This window comes from Giraffa tippelskirchi, chromosome 8 (assembly GCF_054371585.1).
Source record: "Giraffa tippelskirchi isolate mGirTip1 chromosome 8, T2T-mGirTip1v1.2.pri, whole genome shotgun sequence".
Taxonomy (NCBI): domain Eukaryota; kingdom Metazoa; phylum Chordata; class Mammalia; order Artiodactyla; family Giraffidae; genus Giraffa; species Giraffa tippelskirchi.
Window position 1 is genome coordinate 15,335,724 of NC_137282.1, and position 16,842 is coordinate 15,352,565.

Consider the following 16,842-nt stretch of genomic DNA (forward strand, 5'->3'; position numbering starts at 1 on the left):
ATGATGAGGTCCATAACGCCTCATTCTTTCTCTTTTTATAGTGTTAGCAGCCACAGATGTTCAACGTCTAGATCCAGTAGTTTCACCAGGGGATGACAAATGGTGATATTCTAATTTCATCTTCCTTCTTCATTAACTAGCAGGAATACTTCTATAATGATTAGTTTCCCTATATCTACCATTCAGTTATCCAATCATATAGTTCATGGGAGTAACAGCACAAATGATTGATTCTCTCCCTTTTTCTAATTCCTAAATTCTTTCCCTTTTTCTAAAACTAGTATTTAGAATACCAGTTTTCTAAATAAGTGGATCCATTAGCATCCTTCCATGATGAACACTTAGGTTTGTTTTCTCAGGGTTATTATTAACTCATGGTAAACTCACGGATTTAATTCTATGTGTATTTAAATTTGGGCTTCCCTGGTGGCTCAGATGGTAAAGAATCTGCCTGCAATGCGGGAGACCTAGGTTCAATCCCTGGGTTTGGAAGATCCCCTGGAGAAGGGAATGGCTACCCACTCCAGTATTCTTGCCTGGAGAACTCTGTGGACAGTGCAGCCTAGTTATGTTTACTGATACTTATTTAATCCATATTTGGCCAAACTCAAGTTGCTTCCTGAAACTTTTTGGCAAAACTTTAGTGGTTCTTGATAGTTGCCTTGTTATTTGCCCAGACAACATTTTCCAATGTAACTTCCTTTCCCAGACATCTTTCCAAGGATTGCTGGCTCCTTTCAGTAGAAGTAGTATTTAAAGACATCAATCTGCACATTGTTACTGAATTGAGCAGGGCTTCTCAACTGGCTCTGTGGTAAAGAATCCACCTGCCAATTCAGGAGACATAGGTTCAATCCCTGGGTGGGGAATATTCCCTGGAGAAGGAAATAGCAACCCACTCCAGTACTTTTGCCTGGAAAATCCCAAGGACAGAGGAGCCTGGTAGGCTACAGCCCATGGAGTCGAAAGAGTCGGACACGACTGAGCAAATTCACTGAGCAAATCCACTCACTTCACTGAGTTATACAAACCAGTTCTTAGCACCAAAGATTTATGAAATTGATGAAATTTCATGTGTTTTCCTAAGAAACAAATTGACCGATGCAGAAATACCAAGCTTCAAAATAGCCATTGAGAGTTTTCCAACCAGTAATGTACCCCAACCTTCCTCCAAACAGTTTGACTTCTAAGAGCATCTAGTGACAATTCCAAGGACCTACCACCTTCCCTGCCATCACTTTTTTCTATTAATAAGACAGCATAATACAGTGCTTTTCAATTTATTGAGTAATGTCACACTGTTTTGAACCAGTTCACATTCCACCAGAAGTGGATAAGAGATCCCGTCCTATTTCTCCACATTTTCACAAAGGGTAGAGAAAGACCTTTTATTAACTTTTGCCCATCTGGTAGATAGGCAATAAAGTTTCATTGTGATTTCAATTTGCATTTCACTGAATACTAATGACATTGAGCATCTTTTCATATGTTTATTGGTTATAGGTTACCTCTTCTCTGAAATTTATATTCCTGCCTTTTGCCCATTTTAGAATTTAGTTGTTTTCCTATTGCTTAATGATTCATAAGAGGTTTTTATATGTTCAGGATACTAAATCTTTGTCAGTTACATTTGTTGAAAATATCTTCTCTCAGTTTATGGTTTGTCTCTTTATGGCGTCTTTTGATGAACAGAAGTTCTTATTTTTAATGTAGCTGAATTTATCAAACTTTTCCTTTATGTCTGTGCTTTTTTTTAACAATCATCTTGTGAAAGAAGTCATTCATAGCCAGAATTGATAGATACCGTCCTACATTTCTTCACAAATGTTTATAGTTTTGACTGTCTTAACTTTCATGTATGTGTGTGTGTGTGCTAAGTCATTTCAGTAGTGTCTGACTCTGCCTACGGACTGTAGCCTGCCAGACTCCTCTGTCCACGGCATTCTCTAGGCAAGAATACTGGAGTGGATTGTCGTGCCCTCTTCCAGGGGATAGTCCCAACCCAGGGATCGAACCCATGTCTGTTACATCTCCTGCACTGGCAGGTGGGTTCTTTACTATTAGCACCATCTGGGAAGCCCTCTTACCTTTCATATTCATCTTTAATTCAGTAGGGCTGTATTATTGTGTATGGTTTGAAGTAAGAGATCCAATTTTATTTTGTTCATATGGATCATGGTTTGCTAGACAGATAGTTCATTTTTCTTCCTGATGGTCTACAGTGCTTCTTCTGCTGTATATGAAGTTCCCATATAATCATGAACATGCTTTTGATCTAATTATCCTGCTCTAGGGAGCTATTTATTTGTCTCTGCACCAATGCCACACCATCTTAATTGCTCTAGCTTTACGATGAACCTATTTGGAGCTTCTCAGGTGGCACTAGAGGTAAAGAACCCACTTGCCAATGCAGGAGACGCAAGATGCAGGTTCAATCCCTGGGTCAGGAGGATCCCCTGGAGAAGGAGATGGCAACCCATCCCAGTATTCTTGCCTGCAGAATCCCATGGACAGAGGAGGCTGGTGGACTACAGTCCATAGGGTTGCAAAGAGCTGGACAAGACCGAAGTGTCCTAGCACGCATGTGCAGTGAACCTATTTACAGGGCAGGAATAGAGATGCAAATGTAGAGAACGGACGTGTGGGCATGGTGGGGAAGGAGAAGGTGGGATGAGCTGAGAGAGCAGCATTAGCACTGACATATATACACTACCACGTGTAAAACAGACAGCCCGTGAGACACTGCTGAATAGCACAGGGAGCTCAGCTCGGTGCTCTGTGATGACCTAGAGGGTGGACGGAGGTGGTGGTGGAAGGGAGGCTTGGGAAGGAGGGAATATATGTATACATGGAGCTGATCCATGCTGTTGTACAGCAGAAACTAATACAATACTGCAAAGCAATTGCACTCCGATTAAATAGAATAATTTTTTAAAAAAGAAAAATCTTGATATCCATTAGGTAAAGGCCCCCCATTCTACACAACATATTTTTTGCCATTTTTTGAGGAGTGTCTTTTCTAGTTTTGACCCTTCCCCACTCTACATAAACTTTAGAATTATATTTCCAAGCTTCCCAGAAACACTGAGATTTTTGTTGAAATTTACCAAGTATATGTAAATTTTGTTCAATCTGGAAATCAAATTTAATGCAATCTTGGAATAACTGGCATCGTCATGATATTAAATCTTTCCATCCAAGAACATTATTATATATAATTTAGAAAACATTAAGCAAGACCTTGTTGACCACCTATTCATAGGTATGCATTCATTAAAAGTATAAAGAAAAGAAACTGAAAGTATAAAAAACAGGAAATGATTCATTCAACATCCAGTGGTTGTCTGTGAGTATAAGAGAGGAATGTGTGACAAGGCTTTCTCAGAGAAAACACAAAGGCATTTCTAAGGTAATTGTTTATTTCTTAACCTGAGTGGTGGTTATGTGGGTGTGTATTCTAGTATCATTCTTTAAACTGGATATATACATTTTATAAACCTTTTTGTATACATCCCGTGCTTCACAAGATAAAATTTAAGACATGCCATAAAGGAGGTATTCTCCAAACCAGTTGATTTAGGACAAAAGTGTTACAATTTTGAATTTTTTTCTTCACATTATACAAACCTACAGGAATTGTCTATCAACATTTTCAAAAATAGCTATGCCCCTCTATGTACCATGGGGAAAGGCTTTCTTTGTTTAAAAAAAAAGTGATTTTGACATTCAAATTCAACTCCCAGCATTTTAGAGTGTACTATCTCTTTGTGAATTTGAATCACGCCTCTTGTTCTACAAGTAAAGTTCAAGTTAAGATGAGTATACATTCATTCATTCACTTATTTGCAAAATATATGCATAATTCATTGTGCTGGGAGTCTGGAAAATATAAGGAGATAAATACGGACATTTCTGAATTGCAAGAAGGATTTATTAAGTAAAATGAAATAAGATAAATGCTCAAAACACTGTAGTGCCTGATTGAAGAAGTGGAAGGAGGAAGAGGAAACAGCACAAAATTTTGTAAGGGGGTTCAAGGAGGGTGAATTAACACCTGATTGAAGGACATAGGATTGGGGAAATAGCCATAACCTTTTTGAGTCTCTAATAAGACTGTTCTAGGGATGTTGTTGTTTAGTCACTAAGTCATATTTGATTCTTTTGTGACCCCATGGACTATAGCCCACCAGGCTCCTCTGTCCATGGGATTTCCCAGGCAAGAATACCGGAGTGGGTTGCCATTTCCTTCTCTGGGGGATCTTCCTGACCCAGGTATCAAACCTGTATCCCCTGCACTGGCAGGAGGGTTCTTTACCACTGAGCCACAAGGGAAGCTTTACTTCTTTAGTTTAATAACACACAAGAAAATATGTATAGATTTCAACCTTTTTACTCATCTTCCAAGTTTCTGTCTGGTTGAAAGAAGACAACAGTTAGATTCATAATTACCAGGCCTGTTCTTTTCTGGCTCCAAATTGTGTTGGTTTCAGGTTTTCAAACTGCAAAGATTTCCATCTCCAGTCCAACCCTACCATGATAGAAAACCACACAGCCTTAGGAATTACAAACGCAGCACATTTTGAGAGGGCAAAGAGGTTGCTTTCTCACAAAGGTTTTACCTTCATGAAAGCCTGGAGCCAACCATGTATAATTTATATACACCTCTGAGAACAAGCCTGAAAAGAAGCCAGTGCTAACTGACTGAACTGACCATTCAGCTGGCTGCTCTGGTTTCATGGAAACCTGCTCACACATTCAAGAAATTCACTGGGGGTAATACATTTTTAAAAATGATTATCTGATATCATATTGCCTATTGTCTGCTATCTACTTCCTCTCCAACTCCCTCTCTTGGACCCTAAATGGCTGTTTGACTAAATTTTTCTGTTTTCAATTAGTTTCACTGGTTCTTTGTTTACATGACCCATTAATATACCACAGTCAATGGAAAGGGTGTTCAGTTGCCAAAGGGGCTTAAAACATTCCTAAGAGATACGAAGATGATGGCAGAAAGAGGCTGCCTGCTGTACAAGGAGTCCTACAAAGCTAATGTCATTTTTCTCACTTCATATCCCAGAGCCAAAGTCTTCCATGGGACAAACCCAGCAATCATTGACATTTCCAAAATGGCAGCACTAGTGATATGAAGAGTGCTTTTCCTCTGAAGGCGCTGGTGATTTTTAAGCCTGGACACAGATTGGAGGCTGTATTCTTGGCCCAGTAGTGCTGCATTTGCACTTATTAATGCAAAAGTATGTAATAATTAAATTCGGAACCAGCAGCAACTGCTGCCATGAGAAACTTAGCTCCCAATTGTATACTCAAGGAGAGTCCAATTGCCCACTGAAAGGATTAGTAGATCCATATACCATTCTGAATCCTGGGCGCTGTTTCAACCTTCCCCAAATTATGTAAGTTGATAATAAGGAGCAGCCTGAAACATTGGCAGAGTAAGTATGAGCTGGGAAAGCCAGAGCAGATGAAAATGTATTCTGCCTCTTTGAAACAGCTCTTTCCTTAGGATGTTTTTAATATTGCAATTGATGGGATCACATCATGCTATGCTGGGTAGGCTTTAAGAAGTCATTTTCTTAGGTTTTTAGTTTACACTGCAGAGCTGACTCAGGAAGCTAAGCCTCTACAGTACCTTCAAGATGGTTCATTAACTGTGTCACCTTGACTGGACCACAGGGAATCCAGATATTGGATCAAACATTACTCTGGGTGTCTGTGAGGGTGTTTCTGGATGAGATGAACATTGGAATCCATAGACTATGTAAAGCAGATTGCCCTCCCTATATGGGTGGGCTCCATCCAATCTGTCAAAGGACTGAGTAGAACAAAAAGGCAGAATAAGGGAGAATTCACTCTCCTTGTCTGAATGTCTTCTAGCTGGGATAATGGTTTTCTCCTGTCTGAGGACTCAGGGTCAGCTCTCCTGGTTCTCAGGCCTTTGAGAAAAGGCCTGCAAAACTCAGACTGGGATTGTACCGTAAGCTCTCTTGATGTCTCCAGCTTGCCAACTGCAAATCTTGAAACCTCAGCCTCCATAATCCCATGCACCATTTCTTTATAATACATCTCACTTTTACCTCTCTCTCCCTCCCTTCTTCCCCCCTTCCTCCCTCTTCTGTTTATTCTGTTTCTCTGGAATGGACTAACACTGCCCACTATCATACAATCTTTGAATGAGGACTCCATTTGTAATAATACAGACTTCCACATGTCCATTCAGCAACTATAGATACTAACCATCAAACACTAAAGAAGCACTGATTTCTTTTTCATTCAGAAGAAACAATATTTTTGTTTTAAAAAATGATTACTGAACAGCCTATATGTCACTCAAGTACAAGGGCTTCCCAGGGCTCAGTGGTAAAGAATTCACCTGCCAGTGCAGGAGATTTGGGTTTGACCCCTGGGTCAGGAAGATCCCCTGGAGAAGGAAATAGCAATCCACTCCAGTATTCTTGCCTGAGAAATCTCATGGACAGAGTAGCCTGGTAGACTACAGTTCTTGGGGTCAAAAATAATTGGACATGACTAAATGTATGTGTCTTTTTGTTCTACTTTTTGTTCTTTCTGTTCTACTCAGTCCTTCAACAGATTAGGTGGAGCTCACCCATATAGGGAGGGCAATCTGCTTTACATAGTCTATCGATTCCAATGTTAATCTCATCTAGAAACACCCTCACAGACACCCAGAGTAATATTTGATCCAATATTTGGATTCCCTGTGGTCCAGTCAAGTTGCTAAAACAAGCTGGGCTCCACAAAGAGTACAGGATCAGATAATGGGCCTGCATTTGTGGCTGAGTTACTCCAACTGGTTTGCAAAGCAGTAATTAAATGGAAACCACATACAGTGAATAGGCCACAAAGCTCAGGAATGGTTGACAGAATGAACCAGACTATCAAGGTGATTTTGGCAAAATGGGTGCAAGAAACTAGTGCCCCCTGGATGGACACACTGCCATTCGTGTTAATGAGGATCAGAATGACCCCCTGTGTCGCATGGGTATTCCCCCTATGAGATAATGTTCGGGAGGCCTCCCCCACTTATTTGGGAAGTAAAGGGATATTTATTACAAAGAGGAAGAATGGAGGTGTCATGGCAACTGGAACATTCACACATGAACTCAAGTACAAAGGACCTTAAATAACCTCACTCAAGGACCCTGCCTCACAGCGTCATGCTGCTGCTGCTAAGTCACTTCAGTCGTGTCCGACTCTGTGTGACCCCATAGACAGCAGCCCATCATGCTCCCCTGTCCCTGGGATTCTCCAGGCAAGAATACCGGAGTGGGTTGCCATTTCCTTCTCCAATGCATGCATGCATGCTAAGTCGCTTCAGTCTTGTCCAACTCTGTGCAACCCTACAGACAGCAGCCCACCAGGCTCCTCTGTCCACAGGATTCTCTAGGCAAGAATACTGGAGTGGGTTGCCATTTCCTTTTCCATCACAGCATCATAGATACAAACAAAATAAGTAGCCTTCAAACTTATGAAAACAAATTCCCTCGAGTACTTGATTCTTTTTTTAATTTTTATTCTCCTATTTAATTTGCACCAGCCTTTCCCTTGGTGGGTCAACTCACTTCAACAAATGATAAACCAATGGAGACTTTACAGTAATCAAAAAACAGGAACTAAGCCTTACCACTGAGCTTACACCAAGGATAATTTGAAACATTCTCAAATTGTCAACATTTTCATGGGTAAGAATATTATGAAACAAGAACTTCCCTGGCAGCCCAATAGTTAAGACTTCACCTTCCAAAGCAGGGGGGTGCAGGTTTGATCTTTGGTTGGGGAGCTAAGACCCCACAGGATTCTTGGACAAAAAAAACCCAAAACATAAAACAGGAGCAATATTGTACAAATTCAACTTTGTACAAGTCTTCGTACAAGTCTTTGTACAAAGACTTTGTAAAAAAGAATATTATGAAACAAAAAACAGAGAACTTTAAATTCTATACAGGGAAGTCCTGTTGAAATCAAGGTTGATTTGATGGAGTATAACTAAATATATGAAGTAGTAGACCTTTGCGCTATACGACTCTGAGTTCTCTGAGTGCCTTTTCAAATACAACCACAGCTTGGAAGCAATTCCAGTCACCCCAACCTTCCATGACCTTGACAGACTCTCTCTCCTTGCACAATGTCCCTGTTGGTGTCTGACATTCAACTGTGGATACCCCCTTGTCCTAAAACCAGAAATATTCACTGGCTACATCTCCAAGAAAATAATATTATAAGAATGCATTTTCCACCAACTTACTAGTTACAATTCTCACCCAAAAGTCAGAATTAAAATGTGTCACATTACCTGAAGCCACCGTAAGGAGTAAAGTGAGTGCTTAAGAAGGCATATTAACCCTAGTGACCTTTGAATGTCAAGGCACTTGCCCTGGGAGTCAAGATTTCCAAGATCTTTCGCCATTGCCCCCAAAGAGTCAATTTAATTTTCAGTAGGCAATGCCCCACCTCCCTTGTACCTTACAAGGTTTCCTACTGAGAGAATAAATTGAATTATCATTTTCGTTTAGCATATTGAACACTTTTGCAAAGCACGTGAAAGTATAGCAAGACTAGGTCCTGTTAAAAATGTTTAAAAGGGGGGGAAAGGATTTAACATTCCTGTCTAGACAGCAACATTCGATATGACCTATCAGGAAATATTTTCATAGTTCTCTATCTGCTGAAATAGCCACATATAAAGATAGGTGACAGGTACACTATCTCCACTATCCCGCCCCCCAAAATCTGGGTCACAGTTGAAGTAAACTGTCCCAGAAAGACTCTGCCATCTGAAGTGTGGGTGTTCCCATCACCCCATGGGCCAGAGAAGGAGGACACAGTGACCTCCGCAGAAACAGACCTTGGATAAATGCAGCTTTCAGAAATGAGACGGGGCAAGCAAAGGAAACCAAGTACTGAGGGTCTTGCGGATGAATCCTGGCAAGGCAGAACCGTCCCTGGCAACAAAAGGCTCAAATGAGAGCTAATAAAATGCAACATATACATTGCCCATTTGCATTTAGTGCACGTTAAACTTCCTTGCATACAAAAGATAATGACAGATGCAAAATGAGTGCTGAATACTGCAGGTCTGTCAATGGGAACTGGGCGAGGTGCCAGCTCCCCAGCTTCAACCAAACAGGCCACTCCACGCAGGGCTGGTGGAACTGGGGAAGAAGTGGGTCCAGGACCTCTGGAGCTGCAGTGAAATTGACAGAAACCAGGAAGCTAAACCTGTGACAGTGAATCGATGGCGACAGTGGTGAGTGAGGAATGAAATGCAAGTTCTTTAGTCTTCAAGTAGACTTGAGATGGTCCATACAGCTTGATTTGGCAATTTATGGGCCATCTTCTGCACAATTTTCAACCTGGGCAAGGTTGTCTACTGGAACCAAAGTTTCTTAAAACCTAAAATGGGTCACAGCAGGGCTGGTATTGAGGGGTAAGAGCAGGTGTGAGTCAACGCAAGGGGACTGCATTCCAAGGCAGCGCAGCCTGCCCCTTGGAGACTCTGCTGTTTTGAGCTTTTTCCTGTGGATGCATTCTGAAACCTCTCAGGTCCCACCTAAAATGTGCTATGGATGGAGTGACTGACTTTTTGACAGCCCAGAAGCCCTTTCTTAGCAAACCTCCTCAGGCTCTCTCTCACCAGTGTCCCAACGCCATGTATTTGGAAGAAACATTGATTTTTCGCAAGTGAACAAATTCATTCCAGCTGCATTAGTGAGACTGGGCGGACGGAAGAGTGGAGACTAGTGACCCACTTTCAGATCCTCCCTCTCTCTCCGACTCTAAGCCCCAAGACGGGATCCAATCTCTGATGCAGATGCCACAGACACGGTGGGACCAGGACAAGAGAGGCGGGGTGGGGGTGTGGAGGTATTGTTGAAGCCCTCAGGCCAACCTCTTAGCTCTCTCTCTCTGCAACTGCCCTGGAAAAGGGCGGTCCCCTCGGTTCCCTTTGCTTTCCAGCAAAGCCTGCTGCAAACACATCACCCATTTTTTAGGCTTCTGGCAAGCTCTCGCATAGCTGGGACCTGAGCCCCAGCCTCCTTACCCCAGCAGAAAGAGAACAAAAGCTTCCAGGAGCTAGAAAGAATGAGCTCCCCATCCTTCCCCCCTCCCCCCAGTCTCCCACCCCATCCTCACTGGTCCCACCCCTTTTTCTTCCTCCAAGTGGAAAATCACCCAGAGGGCTTCTCTCTCATCACCAGGGCTTTATTTATTTATTTCCTTACGGGGGTGGTGGCGTTTACCTGCCTTGCTTTTCAGAAGCTAAAACGCTTTGGCAGCCAAGAATGAAAGTGTTTGTCTTAATTCTGCCCTCTCGGCAGGAGCAGAGGCAGAAAACGGCTCGCCGCTTCCTCAGCTGCTGAGGCTGCCGCTGTTGTGGTGGCGAAGATAAACCGCCCATCAGCGCGGAGCTGAAAAGAAATAGAGAAAAGGGGATGGGAGTCGTTTAATTACTTTGAATGGCTTTTTGTGTTCTGTGTGATTGCTTCCTGTGATACAGTAGTTTCTCATTCTCCATGCAAGCTCCGTGTTTCTATTCAGAAGAATAAGATTGGAGCAGGAAATTGGCTTTCAAGAGTGAGAGCCAGAGAGAAAGGGCTGAGAGGTCGCGACTATTTCCATCAGAGGAAAGCCAGGGACGGCGCGTTTCCACCATGGCTGAGCTGAGCCCGTCAGTGGGCCGGCTGGGGAGCCTTGGGGTCCGCTTCTTTACTCTGCCTTGGGGCATGGGGATGACCTCAGTTCGGTTCAGTTCAGTCGCTCAGTCGTGTCCCACTCTTTGCGACCCCATGGACTGCAGCACGCCAGGCCTCCCTGTCCATCGCCAACTGCCAGAGTCTACCCAAACTCATGTCCATCGAGTCGGTGATGCCATCCAACCATCTCATCCTCTGTCGTCCCCTTCTCCTCCCACCTTCAATCTTTCCCAGCATCGGGGTCTTTTCCAATGAGTCAGTTCTTCGCATCAGGTGGCCAAAGTATTGGAGTTTCGGCTTCAGCATCAGTCCCTCCAATGAATATTCAGGGTTGATTTCCTTTAGGATGAACTGGTTGGATCTCCTTGCTGTCCAAGGGACTCTCAAGAGTCTTCTCCAACATCACAGTTCAAAAGCATCAATTCTTCGGTGCTCAGCTTTCTTTATAGTCCAACTCTCACATCCACACAAGACTACTGGAAAAACCACAGTCACTGGGAAAGTTGTCCACCGGGTTGGGCAAAGATAGAGCATCATGGAGTTTAGGACAGGTCGGAGCAGCATCAGGGAAGGTACACAAGCAAAGCCATGGTTGTTCTGGGTTGCAGGCCAGTGCCCTGTACTCTTCCTACCTAGGAAAGAGAGGGTGTGTGTGTGTGTGTGTGTGTGTCTGTGTGTGTGTCTGTGTGTGTGTCTGTGTGTGTGTCTGTGTGTGTGTGTGTGTGTCCAATTCCCTTTCAAGTTACCTATGATAGGATAGATCTTAGTATCTAGGCTGAAACCCAGGAGATGGCTGCTCTTTAGTTCTACGTTTCTTAACCTTACTGTACTATTTCCATAAATTGAGAACATGTGGTTCATAACAATAACAGTTACCTCTGTATATGACAAAATTATATGATCAAAAGAGATACCTACCCCTGAGTCTCAAAGAAGCAAAGGTTCCTGTTTTATGCAATCACTATGACCCTTAGCCAAATTCATCTATTTTTTCCATCTACATTAAATTGCCTTCTAAGGAAAAAAAAATACTTGAATCTGCTAAAGGAGTTTGTTATTAGAGGAAGCCCTATGATAAATCCTTTTGTAATACAAATAGTATGTTTCTGTAAATTCTAGTTTTTATATATTGGGTTTTCTTAAATTACAGTAAAGCTGTGCTAGGGGCATTTAAGTTAAGGATTGAGATTTACAAGCCCATCCAGAAAACTGAGAGCCCACTGTGTGCAGAGGAGTCTTCAAAAGGGGGGGGCAAAGTTTGGAAAAGAGAAATTATGTCATCTCTACTCATGAGTTTACAATGATAAGGAAAGTAGAGCCTTCGGGTACCTAGAACCTTTACAGAGGCAGGCAGGTTGGGCAGTTCCATGAGGCAAGCCCCATAGAAACACTTTGCAGTCTTCAAGGTAACAGTTATAACATCCACCATTGTTATTACAAGATGCCCATAAATGTACAGCATTAAAGTTTGGGCAATTCTTTTAGCCGAGGCACTGAGCTCTGAAATATCATTCTTCTAGACTCAGAATGCGAAAGATTCAATGTTTGCTTTAAATCCAGAAACCCACACAGCACCAGTAGATGTGAAGAGCATCTAATACCAACAGGCAGAGAACTGGAGAGACTTCACGAAGGGAAACTTCTCCAAGACAATGCAACACAGAAAAATTGCTCAGCCATTCAAGAAGAAATGTGCCTACGAGAGCATTCCATGAAGTAGAAGAGGAGAAGCTCAGGGAAGAGATTAACAACTATAAAACACAACAAAGAGAGGAAGAAGTGAACCACAACTGCTGGAGAAGAGTTGTAATAAAACAAGGAAAAGGTAGGAATAGGAAAACCTGTCTTTCCTCCTCCCTCATCTCCATATGCCTTTCCCTTGAGTTCTTGCCTTCAAGTGCCCTGTCCCAGGTGCCCTTATGCTGCTCTTGGCTGAGCTCAATGTCCAGTCACATCAACCCCCATGCCTACCTCTGGGAGGAAAAGACCAGAAGATGGAGGAGGATAAATATAGCAGAGCTGCAGCCTCTATGCAAAAGGAAGGTTCAGAATCATATATGAAGGACCACCTGCAGCCCCAAGACAACTCCTGAAAGCCATAAGGCAGTGGAAAAGGCTCTTCTGTGCAAAATCACCTTCCCCATGGGGTGGTCATGATGTCTGGGCCTCCGCAATATTCACGCTTTGTGTTACTGTAATAAGAGTGAAATGGAGCAGGACACTTATGGTCCTCACCCCCCCCACACCCCCGCCCCATGTCCTCAGTCTGCCTTTTGTCTGTGGAAAAACTTTGCCAGAAAATCAGAGAAGTGAGAAAACGTAGAAACAAAGGGAAACAGTCAAAGGAGACCAAATAATGATAGTTTAGCCATGAGGCAAAGTCAAGGACTTTTCATTCCTTCTCAAGGGCTATAGGTAATATTCTGAGCCATATCCGGTGAGCTGTCTTATAGATACTGACACCCCACCAGGTGGATTCTACATGATGACCAGACTGTGGCCATGACATCAGCTGCCACTATTCCAAGAACTGGCCTCAAGGAAATGGCAACAAACTGACCCTGGAACTGAAGATTAACTGTACTTAAAACAGTGAAGACTGACGCTGGTCGGATCACTACTGACCAATTTCAAGATGACTGTCAGAACTGTTTCTATATGTAGCCCTCTTGCTCTGTCTATAAAAGCCCTTGTCCACTGTTTGCAGTGGGGGGTGGTGGGGGCGAGGGAGGGGAGTCCCCCTTTGGACAGGAGTCTGCCCTCCCCCGCTCCAGTTGCCAGCATCTGAAATAGAGCAAACTTTCCACCAGACTTGCGTCTTTACTGGCTTTTGATCAACGAGCAGCCAGACCCCACTTCTGGTTACAAGAGGAAGAAAGGGGTAAAAAACACAAATTTGGGACCCTGAGTATCTCAGCTAGAAATGGTATATCCTCTAAGAGTGTTATCCTTCAGGGTCCCCAGGCCACCCTATGGTACCAGATCAGGAAATCTCCAGCCAGGGGCCACAGAACACATTGATGGAGGGCAGCAGGAAAGGTCAGAGGGGGACAGCAAGGAACACAGCCCATATGCATCACATTGGTGGGTAGAGGAGACAGGAAGTGGCACCGGGCATTTGGCAAGCACGGCCAGGAACACATTCATCAGAACGGGAGGTATGTAGGGGATGGAGGAGCCCTGACTGGGCTAGCAGACTTATAATCTCATCCTTGATACTTTTTATTTACGATTTTTTTTATGTGGATCATTTCTAAAGTCTTACTTGCATTTGTTACAACATTGCTTCTGTTTTTTTTATGTTTGGGGTGTTTTAGCTCCGCAACTTTTGGGATCTTAGCTCCCCAACCATGAATCAAACCCACACTCCCTGCAAGTGTAGAAAGTAGAGCGTTTGTCACTCGGTCACGTCCGACACTTTGTGACCCCGTGGACTGCAGCCCGCCAGGCTCCTCTGTCCATGCAATTCTCCAGGCAAGAATACTGGAATGTGTAACCATTCCCTTCTCCAGGGGAATCTTCCCAACCCAGGGATCGAACCCAGGATTCCTGAATTGCAGGCAGATTTTTTACTGACTGAGCCACCAGGGAAGCTGCACACCCCCAGCACTGGAAGGCAAAGTCTTAACCACTGAACTGCCAGGGAAGTCCCAGTCTGGATACTTTTTTGACTATGAACTTTTGGTCACATTTGTGCAACAACAATAAAAGCAAAACAAACAAAACAAAGCATGACCTTAAGACCTTGGAAAGGATATCAGCCTGAGTCCAATTCTAATTCAGGTCTCTCTTCAACTAATAGTGTGATCTTGGGCAAGTCACCTTATTTCTTTAAGCTTGACTTTCTTCACCCTACAGTAAGAATGGCCTCTAACATTCTGATTCCATAATTGCTTTTATCCTTTATTTTTGGTTATTCTAGATGAGTGTAGTATAGTCCAGATGATTGAAATAAATTTTTTTCAGAGCAAAGGGCTGAATAAGTCAACAAATAACCTAAATGTTGCTTCCCTAATGGACTAGCCTAAAGAGAATATTTCACAAACCAACTGGTGGTCCAAGGCCTTAGGATATCCATTGCCTAGAAATGTGAAGACTAGAAAGAGAACATTGTATTAAACTGTAAAATCTTCAATAATGTGAAGAAGGTAAAAACATTTATTTGCCAAGTCTCAAAATACTAATATAAGGGGACATCCTTTGAAACTTTACAGAGGAAGTTGTTCACCCAAAGAGTAATAAACTTAGCCAATGCATTACACCAACAGGTGATATGGGAGGAAACAAACGTATGAAAGGCTTCAAACAGATCTAGGAAGTTTTATGAATGGCCAAATCATGACAAGCTAGAACATTAAAGAGGACTGGAAACACTTAAGGTTTACATCTGGGAAAGCAATGAATTTGGCCCTCATCCCTGAGGGCCTTCAAAGTCAGGTTAGGGAAAAATCAGCTCAATGTTCTGCTGAGAGTGTAGCAAGTCTTCATTTTAGTAAAATGAAAGGAACATCGTAACAAGGAGAAAAAAAGATGCTCAGGATGAAAGAAAACTATAGATTGTGCAGAATCGCAATACAGCAATGATGGTAGTGGGTGTTTGATCCAGCCCGGTCATCATGTACTTTGCTTATGTCTTTGAGGGGGGATTGGATTGACATGTGATGAATTCTAACTTGGGTCAATATGACCCAAGTTGTATGAGATGTTGGCTCTAATAAAGAGATTCTAGGAGGAAAGTAGCCACGTTAGTCCAAATTACTGTTTATTTCTGTTGCTGTTGAGTTTAAGCCCTGTGGACTACGCCCTGTTTTCTCTTCATGACTTAGGGGTCATCCAACCTTTGGTGCCACTGGAGTCACCATTCTGCACAATCACCTGTGCATCATACTGTAACCCGATCCCACGCTGTTGGAAAACAAAGAGCTCAACATGCATCGTCTGAGACGTGTGCCACAGTCTCATTGCAAGTCTCAGTACAAGAAGGTGTTCTCAGGTTGAAAACACGTTCATGGGTGTTCTGCCTAGGTAAGGATTTTTCGAAAGAGGCCCCAGTACATTTCCTTTTCTCTTTGCATTTTAATCAGCTTGTCATTTCATTATCTGCATTCTGTGTTGGCAGTTTGGGATCATTAGGCAAAACCTAGCGATCGCTGCCTATTACTCAGTACGTTTGCTCTAATAAGCTTTCGTAAATAAAACCCAAAGAGATGAAAAAGGCCAGTGGCTGATTACAGGCAACCAATTTGGTCTCATTAGGTTCTTATAAGGAGAAAAAGTAAATATAATCTTTATAAATCATACAGCTATAGCAGAGATGCCTGGCAAAATTCATTAGTTAAGATAATAAGAGTGAAGACCATTTAAACATGCGTAACAGTTTGGTTTATGAAGCTGTTAAGTACTGTTTCATCCATTATAAACTTTTACAAAACTCAAAGATGTAATCAGGCAGGGGAAATCATATATTCCTCCCTGATTCCCTAAGGTTTGGGCTTAATAAATTGCTATTAAAACAATGATAAAAATAACTATTGCTTGTCTTGAATCTTTCACTCAAAGACCCTTGAGTGACTCGTAAAACATTAATTTATTTTCCCTCGATGCCCAAAGCCTAGATAAAGTTTATTCAACCTCTTTTACAGAGGGTACCATTAAGGCTCAAACAGATAAAATGATAAACTAAAATTCAAAACAAAACAAACAAAAAACTACAGCAAAATTGAAAGCCAACAAAGAGTATACCCTAAGGTTATTGCTTCTCAAGTCAAAGTAAAGTCAGAATTTTCATTTAAAAAAAAAAAAAAAGACTGTTGCCTCTTTTATTACTTTGCCCTAAGCATATCTCGATTTGATTCTTGGGTGGCAAGTAAGGCAAATGTTCATGGCTAGACTTGATTATTGCTTCCCAACTCAAGTATCTGTTCAGGGTAAAAATAAAACAGCTATGGAGAGAGAATAGAACTTGGAGGCAGGCCACCTGGTTTTAAGAACCGGCTCTGTTCCTTCACTCTGTGAACTTGAGCAAGTCACTGAATGGACCCAAGACCCTCCCAGGTGAGATAGGGGTAACACTGCTATTTGGAGGGAAGGAGATGATCAATATCAGAGAGAA

The 16,842-nt window shown here is 42.5% G+C and overlaps 1 protein-coding gene across 8 annotated transcripts in view; it reads right to left on the reverse strand.

The window, feature by feature from the left end:
* Positions 1-16,842, reverse strand: part of LOC145518654 (uncharacterized) — a 112,075-nt gene that overhangs the window by 86,869 nt on the left and 8,364 nt on the right. For 5 of the 8 annotated variants that reach the window (XR_014063084.1, XR_014063085.1, XM_081523461.1 and 2 more), the window contains one exon: positions 10,278-10,445. The exons of 2 other annotated variants lie outside the window; for them this stretch is intronic. Coding sequence is in view for 4 of the 6 variants with exons in the window: in XM_081523461.1 (XP_081379587.1) it covers positions 10,278-10,445 (168 nt within the window). In the remaining 2 variants the exon portion in view is untranslated. The remainder of the gene's footprint in view (positions 1-10,277; positions 10,446-16,842) is intronic. One more of the 8 variants, XM_081523460.1, reaches the window with a different exon arrangement.